The 13,636-nt window shown below is 43.3% G+C and overlaps 1 protein-coding gene and 1 long non-coding RNA gene across 3 annotated transcripts in view; both read left to right on the top strand.

The window, feature by feature from the left end:
* Nucleotides 1-13,636, top strand: part of LOC309482596 — a 230,396-nt gene that overhangs the window by 189,966 nt on the left and 26,794 nt on the right. The gene's annotated exons all lie outside the window — the stretch shown is intronic.
* The window catches only part of lrfn2b (leucine rich repeat and fibronectin type III domain containing 2b), a 165,388-nt gene that overhangs the window by 141,153 nt on the left and 10,599 nt on the right, over nucleotides 1-13,636 (top strand). For both annotated transcript variants that reach the window (XM_082147909.1, XM_082147910.1), the window contains one exon: nucleotides 377-1,773. In XM_082147909.1, coding sequence (XP_082004035.1) covers nucleotides 398-1,773 — 1,376 coding nt within the window. In that variant the 5' untranslated portion in view covers nucleotides 377-397. The remainder of the gene's footprint in view (nucleotides 1-376; nucleotides 1,774-13,636) is intronic.

Below are 13,636 nucleotides of genomic sequence, written 5' to 3'. Positions count from 1 at the left end.
CACAGGTGTTGTGAAGTAAGTGGCGGTATGCACTTTCAAGTGGGTTTTCCAACCGCCATTAAAAGGAAAAGAATGTAGATGTTCAAATGTAGACTTAATATTCAATGACTCTGATCCTGATCAAAAATCGGGGTTATATATAAGTATATATAAAGTCGGGATTATGCATAAGTACTTAATCTGCATAAGTGTGGTTACCATCTGTACAGCTGATCAGTATTCACTGAGTGATTCTAGAAAGTTACTGCATATGCACAAGTCCTCTGTTGCTTCTTAACATCTGTCACAGTATCCTGATTCAAAGACACTGAATGAAATCATAAATGATCCTCTATTTCATGATACTGATTGTTCCTTGTGTGTTGTTGTCCTCCAGGTCCCTTCATGTGAATCTACCATGGACCACATGCTCTCTCAGATGCTGGTCCTGGGTATGGCTGTGATGATGGCCCGAGCGTGCCCCAAGTACTGTGTGTGCCAGAACCTGTCTGAGTCGCTTGGGACCCTGTGCCCGGCTAAAGGCCTGCTCTTTGTGCCACCTGATATAGACCGCAGCACTGTGGAGCTCCGATTAGGGGGAAACTACATCCTTCGAATCACACAGCAGGACTTTGCCAACATGACAGACTTGGTGGACCTTACTCTCTCCCGCAACACAATCAGCTACATTCAGCCCTTTTCCTTTGGGGACCTGGAAACCCTCCGTTCTCTTCATATTGATAACAACCGTTTAGTGGAGTTGGGCCCTGATGACTTGCGAGGGCTGGTCAGCCTGCAGCATCTCATCCTCAATAACAACCAACTGGGTCGCATCTCTGAGAGGGCGTTTGAAGACCTTGCCGCATCACTTGAGGATCTGGACTTGTCCTACAACAACCTTCAGGCTCTGCCCTGGCATTCAGTCCGGCAGATGATCAACCTGCACCAGCTGAGCCTGGACCATAACTTGTTGGACTACATTCCCGAGGGGACCTTTGTGGATCTGGAGAGGCTGGCCCGCTTGGACCTCACCTCTAACCGGCTCCAGAAGCTTCCGCCGGATCCCATCTTTGCCAGAGCACAGGATTCAGAGGTGATGACCACATCGTTCACTCCTCAGCTGTCACTCAGCATAGGAGGGAACCCGCTTCACTGCAACTGCGAATTGCTTTGGTTCCGACGTCTGGAGCGAGATGATGACCTGGAAACTTGTGCCTCGCCTCCCGGCTTGAAGGGCCGCTACTTCTGGAGTGTTCGGGAGGATGAGTTTTTGTGTGAGCAGCCACTGATTACTCAACACACCCACAGGATGCTTGTTCTGGAGGGGCAGACCGCCAGTCTACGGTGCGAAGCCATAGGAGATCCCACCCCAACTATCCATTGGGTGACCCCTGATGATCGATTACTGGGCAACTCTTCCCGCACTGTGGTGTACCGCAATGGGACCCTGCAGATCCTAATAACCACTTCAAAGGACTATGGGACCTTCACCTGCATTGCAGCCAACCTGGCTGGTGAATCAACCGCTTCAGTGGAGCTGTCAATTATTCAGCTACCCCACATAAGCAATGGCACAGGCCAGGCATCACAACCCAAGTCCCGTCTGTCAGACATTACAGGCAGCTCAAGGACTAGTAAAGGCTCTACCAAGAGCCCGCCAGAGAAAGCAGTCTCCGTGTCTGAGGTGACTGCTGTGTCTGCCTTGATCAAATGGTCCGTCAGCAAGACCGCTCCCAAAGTGAAAATGTACCAGCTACAGTACAACTGTTCAGATGATGAGGTCCTCATATACAGGTACGAAGCAGAATGTCTTCTTTCACATTTCCTGGGCTATGACAGAAATACTGATGATCCCAGAGAAAAATATGTTGTGATTTTAACAAACTGGGGGATCCAAGTGTTTGTTGGTTTGTTGGGGGGGAGCGGTGGGGCATATCAATAAATTATGAACTGGTATGTGAGCTGGGAAGGATTTGCATGCAGGCATGATGTTCATTCTATTCATCAGTGTCCATGTTTTATTAACGGCTCCTGTTAGTATTGTGTACTGTAACTTTTTTCATTCAAAATTTATATAACGAGCAAGTACATCATGAATCCATCTTCCAAACTGTGCTTTTGTCTAATTCCTAATCACTACGTTACTCCACTATCATCTATCGATTTTCAATCTTTTTGACAGAGCGGCACAACAAACAACCACTGCAAAGTAACTCAAGTACATGCATGACGCGTCATATACATAAACAGAGAGAAGTAGCTCTGGCTACAATATTCTGCCTCAAGACTCATGCAAATCAACCAAATTTTGGAAACTTCCTCGGCTCAAATTTTAAGGCTGTTTTCAAGTCCTGTTTTCAATAGCACAAGTTGTTTTGACAGAAATAATATTCTACATTTGAATCAGTTTCAAAGATTTTTGGAAGCACGAATTTTGTTCATTTTAACAGTTTCTGAAGCTAGCAAGAGTTCAAATATCCAGTATCATAACTACTTGTTTGAAACAAGTTTAATGGAAAGTGTGTTTGCTCTCCCCACACATTGTATTCACATCAAAAAACAAGATTTTCCTCACCTGGATTGTTTAAGTATTACAATGTCCTATTGTTCCAAGACGTGAAGCATAGACAAATATAGAAAGATCAAGTATCCACTGCGAAGGAGCATGTTTGGTGAAATCACTGATAATACCTCAAACTATGAAACATTTAAGGGCTCCTAAACTTGAAGTAGTTCACCCTGGGTAATTTAAAACCTCGGTTAAATTGGATCCTATATGCAAAGAGATGTGCATCACTGCAGCGTATCAGGAAAATACCATACCAAACACATTGCTTTTCATCAATGACAGTTACATTGCATTGTTTTCATCCTAGTAGCCTGATAAATACATAATCTCTGTAAAGTAACAGGCCATCCATATCCAGAGAAGTATTAGTAATAGTCAGTAATTGTCTATTGAGCAAGTTACCTACATTTAATTAACCGATGAGTGTTGCAAAGACGCAAACTTGAGTGGCAAACCTCTTCCCAAAAACCTTCCATAACCAGAACATAACTAACATAAGTAAGGGATAATCCGCGGCTAACTGTGCATTAAACGAATTTACAGCACAACGGGAAGACCAAAGAAACACCCAACGCGAAAGGGGAGACTGAAATGATCAAAATTATGGTTATTTTGTAAGTTAATTTGTCTACCTGTTATTAGATCTAGCATTCTGCTCTCTTTAAATCAGACATAGCGATAAAGTAGTTTACATGTTTACATGTCAGTCAGACGGCCTCTGCGTGGTCCTTGGCCAATGAAGGCTGTGATGGAGTCCAGACCTTCTGCTGTCAGTCTGAAGGTCTGGCTACGCGAGACTACAGGTGTACAAACTAAGGGGGAAAAACACAAGTGCTTTTCCCATTTTTGAACTGTCACTGTTGGCATATAATGCAACAAAGATTGATAAAGTCAACAGAATTTATTACAATACAATATTGTTTCAAAGCAGCTTTATAGCGATAAACAGGAAAATGATTCGATTATGCAAACAGAGTTCAATCCGGCTGTACAGCAGCTCTAAGGGAAAATAGTGTCATTGTTCAGCTGAAGTCAGTTCCGTGTTGACTCAGTTCTGTGCAAAGATCATCAATTATTAAATTAAGGCAGTTCTTCAGAAAACATTGATGTCATCGTCCAGTTCAGTTCTCATACAGCTGTGTGAGTACAGTCAGATCAATACTAGTCCTGAATATTAAGTGTCCCCAACTAATAAAGCCAGAGGCGACAGCGGCAGGAACCCAAACTCCATCAGTGACAGAATGAAGGAAAACCCTTGGGAGAATCCAGGCTCAGTCGCTCAGTTCTCCTCTGTGTCACTGATTCACGCTGCACCACTGGTCAGAATTCAGATCAGGACTGGTAACATTCAAATATTCATCCAGTTCCCATTTCTTCTCGATTATTCAGTGTATTCACAGACTAAGGGGATACGGAGACTCCGTGGGTGAGTAGCATGTCAATCCTCTGCTCTTCGATGAAGTAATAGTACATTATTGAAGCTGCTAAAGTGCCCTTACAGAGAGGGAATCCAGAAAGAGGGAAAATCAAATTACTGAAGCCATTCCCTCATGAATCTCTGAAGAAACTGCTCGGCTCAGCTCATCGGCAGTAATTCTGTGTGGCATCTTTATCAGAGGCGTCCATGTTGTGCTGGTGTGAGAGAATACATTATCGACTCATTTCTTCATAATGGCTCAATGAGCTGCCTTGGAAAATGATTACTGGGTAATAAACTCTCAACGTAGCAAAGATGCAGTGTCTAAACCAGCGGCGACAGATACCTAGGACAAGCAATGTTTCTGTCTGCTGAAAATGCTGTGCTATACAACAGTCCCAGCCTATTAGAGCCGTGAGGGTGAGATCTCTCTGTCTGCATGCTCTCTTTCACACTCAGAAGAGGGAAACTAACACACACACCTGTGTTTTGATGAATTCTGGGATGCTTCTCCAGATGACATCAAAACGTGACGTTAGTATATATGAGGAGCAGAATTTTGGCCCAGTGAGTTTTTGGTGTTGGCAGGGCTATTATTATAAACCATCCACTTGTTAATGTCACTGGGATCCTTCAGAAGTCTGTACAGAGACATAACCAAGTTGTTTAAACGAAAAAAGCAAACGTTCTTTCACTCTTCCATTTGTCTTGTAGTCTGCAGATGTCAGAACCTGAGCACACATCTGTATCAGTTTCAGCGTCAGTGATTTATAATGGCTTCTGTTTGCTTCTGATGCGACACTCACATACAGTGAAGGCCAATGTCAGCCGTTAAAGGCATACTATGCAGTTTCCGTTTTTGTCAAACAGTTGTTGTCAAATATGTTGTTGATGTATGTGACGTCGTGCCGTAAAGCAAGTCGTGATTCAGCGGGGCGCCACCTATCTAACCTGCATTGCTGGTTTTGCCAGCGGCGTCCCCCCTCCAATGCTCGACTAGCAAAACAATGCTTGTAGTTCAACAGACAGGAGTAAAAATCTAGAAATAGAAAATCTAAAGGCAGCAACAGGGTAAACAGGGTAAACAGTCCAAGGTCATACACAAGAGATCAATTTACAGGAATGAACAATCAGAAATGTCAGCAATAGCAAAACAAGACTTTGCAAGGTGTGTGTGTGTGTGTGTGTGTGTGTGTGTGTGTGTGTGTGTGTGTGTGTGTGTGTGTGTGTGTGTGTGTGTGTGTGTGTGTGTGTGTGTGGAGCCCTCTAGTGGCGATCGGAGGCTTGATTTGTGACAGTCATAACCCTGTTTATTGAAATATTGAAATATTGACCTTAGTTTGTCTTTGCTTTCTCCACAAATCAAGTCTCCTATTTCATCTCAAGTTCTTTACTGACATTGGTGTCTCATTGGTAAACTAGTACAGTAGCCTTTGATAAAACGTTTTAAAATTGTTGGTCTTGGTCGAAATGAGTCCTAATTTGTGTTAAAATGTATATAAATAATTTGCACACAATAAACATTGACATGAATTTAGATGAACATAGTTCAAATGTAATAAACCATATTTTGTTTAATGGATTGTCATACTTTAAGAGTACAAGTTTGGTCCTGGAATAAGAGAAGAACAATAATATCCAAATATAAATAAAATAAATGATCAAAACATAACACAAAAATTATAGTTTCCAACACAGTTTAATGTGGCCTTCAAATAACAAAAAGAAAAATGCTGTTATATATATATTTTTTTTAAGAATCAAAGAGCAGTAGGTCTGTATTAGAAACCTAAGAGAGGACGAGAAGATGATGAGCTGAAAGGAGGAGAGCAATGCCTGGATGAGAGGCTTTATTTAATGATTTAATGAGCTCGTGCTGATTGCTTACAGGAGACCTGAGAAGAGCGAGTTATCAGCGTTCACTGCAGTGACTGTTCCTCGTGTCTCTGTTCTCATGAAACACAGTGAACCTGCTCGTGCTGACGGTCTGAAACTGATGTGAAACAGCATCAGCAACAGCGATCAGGCATCAGAAGAGCCGTACAGATCAAACGCTTTACTGTCGTTCTTCCGTTCCTGCAGTCATTTCTTTATTAATATCTGTCAGAGATATGAGATTGGCCATCTGCTCATGGCAGCGGCACAGATGGGTTGAAGAAGTGAAGCCAATTACTGTTGGCTGTCAGCTCAGCACGGACCAACTCAAGGGAAGTTCACACTCAAGTAAGAAGCGTCCAGTCAAGTCTAGTGGACAGATGAGCAATATTTTTAGACATTTGACTACTAATGGCACACAATCTGGGCTTGTTTGTGGCTTATTCTGGTCGAGAACAGGAAGAGAGTGTCTGACTTTCCGAGATCTATGATGTTTGTCTGAAAATAATTCAGTAGAAATAGAACGGAAAACACTAAAGAAGTGAGCAATATCATGCGTAGACTTTGTGATCGATGTCAGAATACAGAGGGGCTGATTGTGGGCGTCAAACAAACAGTTTAATTTTTTCAAAGATTTTAAAGTCAATAGTAGTAGTACCGGTAAATGATTTTATCCCTTAAAACTCAACATTGATCACCAAAATTACATATTTAAACGTTTTTTCCTTTAAATTCTTCATGCCTTAAATTTAAAATATCTTGAATGTAACTCTACACCCTTGCTTCATTTAGTATACACGATTCCATGAATATGCGAATTAGCCCCGCCTCCACTCACTCCCGCCAGCTCTCAGATACACTCGGTCTTACTGAGGTAAACGCTGCACACTGGTATCGCTCTTTACAACATCGGACAATAACGGTTAATAAAATGATTAGCCTTTTGCTTGACTGTTATCAAACAGCTAATAATGTGTTGCTAATGTTACACAAAACATGTTCCCGTTCGTCACCTCAGAGTCAGCTGTCGTCTAACAATCATCAGAAACGCTTTGAACAACGCAGAACATCAGTGGAAAAAGGCATGTAGTTCATCATAAGATCATAATATACATTATACTCCTGCTATATTGCTAAATCTACACGATTTTCCATATCAACAGAAAAATATCCCGGGATAACCTGGCATCTCTCGAGACTCCCCTGCAAGTTCACTGTTAATGACAGGACCAGCGGGCAGCATACTAGAGGCACGCAGCTCGCAAGTGGTTTTCTCTAGAATACCTTGTTCTCCTGATTTTTCAGTGCTGTATTTTAGTCAAGAAGGGCTTTCAGATCACTTCAATAGGACCAGCGGGCAGCATACTAGAGGCACGCAGCTCGCAAGTGGTTTTCTCTAGAATACCTTGTTCTCCTGATTTTTCAGTGCTGTATTTTAGTCAAGGTAAGGCCATCTTCGATTTTCTTGTTCTTTTGTAATTTTAATTTGACATAATCCTGTATTTCAGTTAGACGCATTGGCACTTTAGAGAAATAGCCGCGAACGAAACACATGTAACTGTTTATAGCAACCTAATTTGCACGTAACTTAAGCCGTTGCTCCTAGCACTTTAGATTTGACACATTTTGCCGTTATTGACTTAATTGCCCGAACGAAACAGCATCTGTGAAAATTGATAGATATAAATAGAAGGGCTTTCAGATCACTTCAATAGGACCAGCGGGCAGCATACTAGAGGCACGCAGCTCGCAAGTGGTTTTCTCTAGAATACCTTGTTCTCCTGATTTTTCAGTGCTGTATTTTAGTCAAGGTAAGGCCATCTTCGATTTTCTTGTTCTTTTGTAATTTTAATTTGACATAATCCTGTATTTCAGTTAGACGCATTGGCACTTTAGAGAAATAGCCGCGAACGAAACACATGTAACTGTTTATAGCAACCTAATTTGCACGTAACTTAAGCCGTTGCTCCTAGCACTTTAGATTTGACACATTTTGCCGTTATTGACTTAATTGCCCGAACGAAACAGCATCTGTGAAAATTGATAGATATAAATAGAAGGGCTTTCAGATCACTTCAATAGGACCAGCGGGCAGCATACTAGAGGCACGCAGCTCGCAAGTGGTTTTCTCTAGAATACCTTGTTCTCCTGATTTTTCAGTGCTGTATTTTAGTCAAGGTAAGGCCATCTTCGATTTTCTTGTTCTTTTGTAATTTTAATTTGACATAATCCTGTATTTCAGTTAGACGCATTGGCACTTTAGAGAAATAGCCGCGAACGAAACACATGTAACTGTTTATAGCAACCTAATTTGCACGTAACTTAAGCCGTTGCTCCTAGCACTTTAGATTTGACACATTTTGCCGTTATTGACTTAATTGCCCGAACGAAACAGCATCTGTGAAAATTGATAGATATAAATAGAAGGGCTTTCAGATCACTTCAATAGGACCAGCGGGCAGCATACTAGAGGCACGCAGCTCGCAAGTGGTTTTCTCTAGAATACCTTGTTCTCCTGATTTTTCAGTGCTGTATTTTAGTCAAGGTAAGGCCATCTTCGATTTTCTTGTTCTTTTGTAATTTTAATTTGACATAATCCTGTATTTCAGTTAGACGCATTGGCACTTTAGAGAAATAGCCGCGAACGAAACACATGTAACTGTTTATAGCAACCTAATTTGCACGTAACTTAAGCCGTTGCTCCTAGCACTTTAGATTTGACACATTTTGCCGTTATTGACTTAATTGCCCGAACGAAACAGCATCTGTGAAAATTGATAGATATAAATAGAAGGGCTTTCAGATCACTTCAATAGGACCAGCGGGCAGCATACTAGAGGCACGCAGCTCGCAAGTGGTTTTCTCTAGAATACCTTGTTCTCCTGATTTTTCAGTGCTGTATTTTAGTCAAGGTAAGGCCATCTTCGATTTTCTTGTTCTTTTGTAATTTTAATTTGACATAATCCTGTATTTCAGTTAGACGCATTGGCACTTTAGAGAAATAGCCGCGAACGAAACACATGTAACTGTTTATAGCAACCTAATTTGCACGTAACTTAAGCCGTTGCTCCTAGCACTTTAGATTTGACACATTTTGCCGTTATTGACTTAATTGCCCGAACGAAACAGCATCTGTGAAAATTGATAGATATAAATAGAAGGGCTTTCAGATCACTTCAATAGGACCAGCGGGCAGCATACTAGAGGCACGCAGCTCGCAAGTGGTTTTCTCTAGAATACCTTGTTCTCCTGATTTTTCAGTGCTGTATTTTAGTCAAGGTAAGGCCATCTTCGATTTTCTTGTTCTTTTGTAATTTTAATTTGACATAATCCTGTATTTCAGTTAGACGCATTGGCACTTTAGAGAAATAGCCGCGAACGAAACACATGTAACTGTTTATAGCAACCTAATTTGCACGTAACTTAAGCCGTTGCTCCTAGCACTTTAGATTTGACACATTTTGCCGTTATTGACTTAATTGCCCGAACGAAACAGCATCTGTGAAAATTGATAGATATAAATAGAAGGGCTTTCAGATCACTTCAATAGGACCAGCGGGCAGCATACTAGAGGCACGCAGCTCGCAAGTGGTTTTCTCTAGAATACCTTGTTCTCCTGATTTTTCAGTGCTGTATTTTAGTCAAGGTAAGGCCATCTTCGATTTTCTTGTTCTTTTGTAATTTTAATTTGACATAATCCTGTATTTCAGTTAGACGCATTGGCACTTTAGAGAAATAGCCGCGAACGAAACACATGTAACTGTTTATAGCAACCTAATTTGCACGTAACTTAAGCCGTTGCTCCTAGCACTTTAGATTTGACACATTTTGCCGTTATTGACTTAATTGCCCGAACGAAACAGCTGTACTCACTCAAGCGGTGAGAGCATTATCTGTATATCTGTGTAATTTGCACGCTGCCGCGGAAGCGTCAGCGGAAGCATTCAGCTCTCGTGTTCAGCCTCCTCGTGTGAAGACCGACTCGGGTAAAGACCAGCGACTCTACCTGCGCGACTCCACCGAGCAAGGACACCAGAAAGGCACTTGCGTATCTCCTCTTCCCCTTTTTTTTCTTCCCTCTACTTATCTTATTGTTCACCTTCATCAACATGTGCTTTCAATACATTCCTGTTATCTCTCGGCACCGTCCTTTCATCACGCGCAATAGGCAGCGCAATACTGCCAATCTGCGTCCCATCCTCACATCCTCACATACTCCTCTCTCTCTTTCCGTGGGTCTATGGAATTGTCAGTCAGCAGTCAATAAAGCTGACTTCATTCCAGCCTTTGCATCTCATTCTACTCTTAGTATCTTGGGGCTGACTGAGACCTGGATTCGTCCAGAAGACTCAGCAACCCCTGCTGCTCTCTCTAGCAATTTCTCCTTCTCCCACTCCCCTCGCCAGTCTGGGAGAGGTGGGGGTACAGGGCTTCTCGTTTCTAACAATTGCAAATACTCCACGCTCTCTTCTCTATGCAACAACAACTCATTTGAATATCATGCTATTACACTTACAACCCCCATTAAAATCCATATTGTAGTCATTTATCGCCCCCCAGGTCAGCTGGGTAACTTTGTAGATGAGCTGGATGTGCTGCTGTCCACTTTCCCTGAGGACGGCACCCCACTTCTAGTCTTCGGTGACTTCAACATTCATCTCGAAAAGCCACATGCAACAGACTTCACCTCTCTCCTAGCCTCTTTCGATCTCAAACGACTCATCACCACAGCTACTCACAAATCAGGCAACCAACTGGACCTGGTTTACACACGCAACTGCACCACAGAAAACATCCTGGTGACACCTCTCCACGTTTCAGATCATTTCCTCATTACTTTCAGTCTACAACTCTCTACCCCTGCACCCCCACCCCCACCACCAGTCACTTTCAGACGAAACCTGCGCTCACTTTCCCCCTCCCATCTCTCCTCTGCCGTGTCATCCTCTCTTCCCCCACCCTCACAATTCTCATCTCTGGATGTGAATACCGCAACGGACACCTTATGCTCCACTCTAATCTCTTCTCTAGACATTATCTGCCCTCTCTCCTCCAGGCCAGCACGCACTACTCCCTCTAACCCCTGGTTATCTGAGGTTCTTCGGGAACACCGGACCAAACTCAGGGCAGCGGAGAGGAAATGGCACAAATCAAAAGACGCATCTGACCTGAGTATGTATCAATCCCTCCTCTCCTCCTTTTCTGTTGATGTTCATGCTGCAAAATCTTCATACTTCCACAACAAGATCAACAGCTCCTCCAACACACGATTACTCTTCAAGACATTCAACTCTCTCCTCTGTCCACCTCCACCACCTCCCGCCTCCTCCTTAACTGCTGACGATTTTGCGACCTTCTTCACCAACAAAACAACAGCTATCAGCAGTCAGTTCTCAGCTCCACACACACAGGAACCCAGACCGACCCCTTCCACAGCCAATATCCCTCTGTCCTCCTTTTCTTCGCTAACCGAGGAAGAAGTATCTACACTTCTCCTCTCCAGTCACCCTACCACCTGCCCGCTTGACCCCATCCCCTCACACCTTCTACAAGCCATCTCTCCCACACTTCTACCATCACTCACACACATCATCAACTCATCCCTCCATACTGGCACCTTCCCTACAGCATTCAAGCAGGCTCGGGTTACTCCACTGCTCAAAAAACCAACGCTAAACACATCATTTGTAGACAATTACAGACCTATCTCTCTCCTACCATTCATTGCGAAGACACTTGAAAGAGCTGTCTTCAACCAACTAACATCCTTCTTGTCTCTAAACAACCAGCTGGATGTCAACCAATCTGGCTTCAAGAAAGGACACTCAACTGAGACTGCATTACTGTCAGTCACAGAAGCCCTACGGATCGCAAAAGCTGCTTCCAAATCTTCAGTCCTCATTCTCCTGGATCTGTCTGCTGCCTTCGACACGGTGAATCATCAGATCCTTATGTCCACCCTCTCATCACTGGGCATCACAGGAACTTCACTCCACTGGTTTGAGTCCTATCTCACAGGTAGGTCCTTCAAGGTCGCATGGAGAGGTGAGGTATCCAGAGCACATCAGCTGACCACAGGGGTTCCCCAGGGTTCAGTTCTTGGTCCCCTCCTCTTCTCCATCTACACCACATCACTGGGACACATCATACAGGCACACGGTTTTTCCTACCACTGCTATGCTGATGACACGCAGCTCTTCCTCTCCTTTCAACCAGATGATCCCACAGTAGCTGCACGGGTCTCAAGCTGTCTGGCGGACATCTCCACATGGATGAAGGAACATCACCTGCAGCTCAACCTGGCAAAGACTGAGCTTCTCGTCCTCCCTGCCAATCCGTCTCTACAGCACGACTTCACCATCCAGCTAGAGTCATCATTAATCACCCCATCAAGATCGGTCAGAAATCTTGGAGTAACGTTTGATGACCAGCTGACCTTCACAGATCACATTTCAAAGACAGCTCGATCATGCAGGTTTGCACTGCACAACATCAGGAAAATCAGGCCTTTCCTAACTGAGCATGCAACACAACTCATCGTCCAGGCCCTGGTCATCTCTAGGCTTGACTACTGCAATGCTCTTCTGGCTGGACTTCCAGCATGTGCAACCAAAACCCTACAGATGATTCAGAATGCTGCAGCTCGTCTTATCTTCAACGAGCCCAAGAGGGCCCACGTCACTCCTCTGTTCATCTCTCTGCACTGGCTACCTCTCGCTGCTCGCATCAAGTTCAAGGCACTGACGCTTGCTTACAGAACTATCACAGGCTCAGCTCCCTCCTACTTTCACTCACTCCTACGAGTCTACATCCCTACCAGACACCTACGATCGGTCAACGAGCGACGTCTCGTGGTTCCATCACAGAAAGCCACAAAATCACTTTCCAGAACATTCTCATTCACAGTTCCATGCTGGTGGAACGCTCTCCCCACCCTCATCCGGAATGCAGAATCCCTGACAACATTCAAAAGACAGCTGAAAACCAATCTCTTCCGTGAGCACTTAACCTTATAGAAAAAAAAAAAAAAAGAAAAAAAAAAAAAAAAAAAAAGTTTTCCTTTCCCTTTGTAACATCACTTATCAGGCTTATGCTACTCTGAATAATACCTGAACTTCGTACTTTGAGCACTTCTTGCGTTGTTGTTGCTTTTGCCTCTTTATGATGACTCGCTGAATTTTGTCCTAATCTGTAAGTCGCTTTGGAGAAAGGCGTCTGCTAAATGACTAAATGTAAATGTAAATGTAAATGTAAATGTAAATGATATGCTGAAGCCCGCCGGCACGCTGATCTGATTGGTTACAAGGTAGTTTGTGACGTCAGAAACACCAGCGATTTCAAAGCGTGTTTTTGAGACTGTCTTTGGTTCACTGCAGTTTTAAGGAGAAAATACTCAGCAATGGTGTCGACTTATGAATTTACACACGGTTTGTCTTAAAGCACATTACACACACCACATACACACATAAACAACATTAAAAACTTGATTTTCACGACATGGGGACTTTAATACATAATTGATGCCTCTAGCATTGGCAAATCCATAACTACACAAGTAACTTTCCTAAATGTCTTCATTAGCCGCGTTTCCACCGCAGGAACTTTCCCCAGGAACTAGGAACTTTGGGCTGGTACTCGATGTGTTTACACCGCAGGAACCAGGGTCTAAATGAAGTTCCAGGTAAATATTTCCCCCTCCGATAGTCCCTGCTCATGAGGTAGTACTTTTTCAAAGTTCAGGAACTTTCAGGGGTGGGACTTGTGCGCTGCACAAGCTGATTGGTTGTGTTCACGGC

The sequence above is a fragment of the Leuciscus leuciscus genome, assembly GCF_965113295.1.
Source record: "Leuciscus leuciscus genome assembly, chromosome: 19".
Taxonomy (NCBI): domain Eukaryota; kingdom Metazoa; phylum Chordata; class Actinopteri; order Cypriniformes; family Leuciscidae; genus Leuciscus; species Leuciscus leuciscus.
This window is presented reverse-complemented; position numbering and strand designations above follow the sequence as displayed.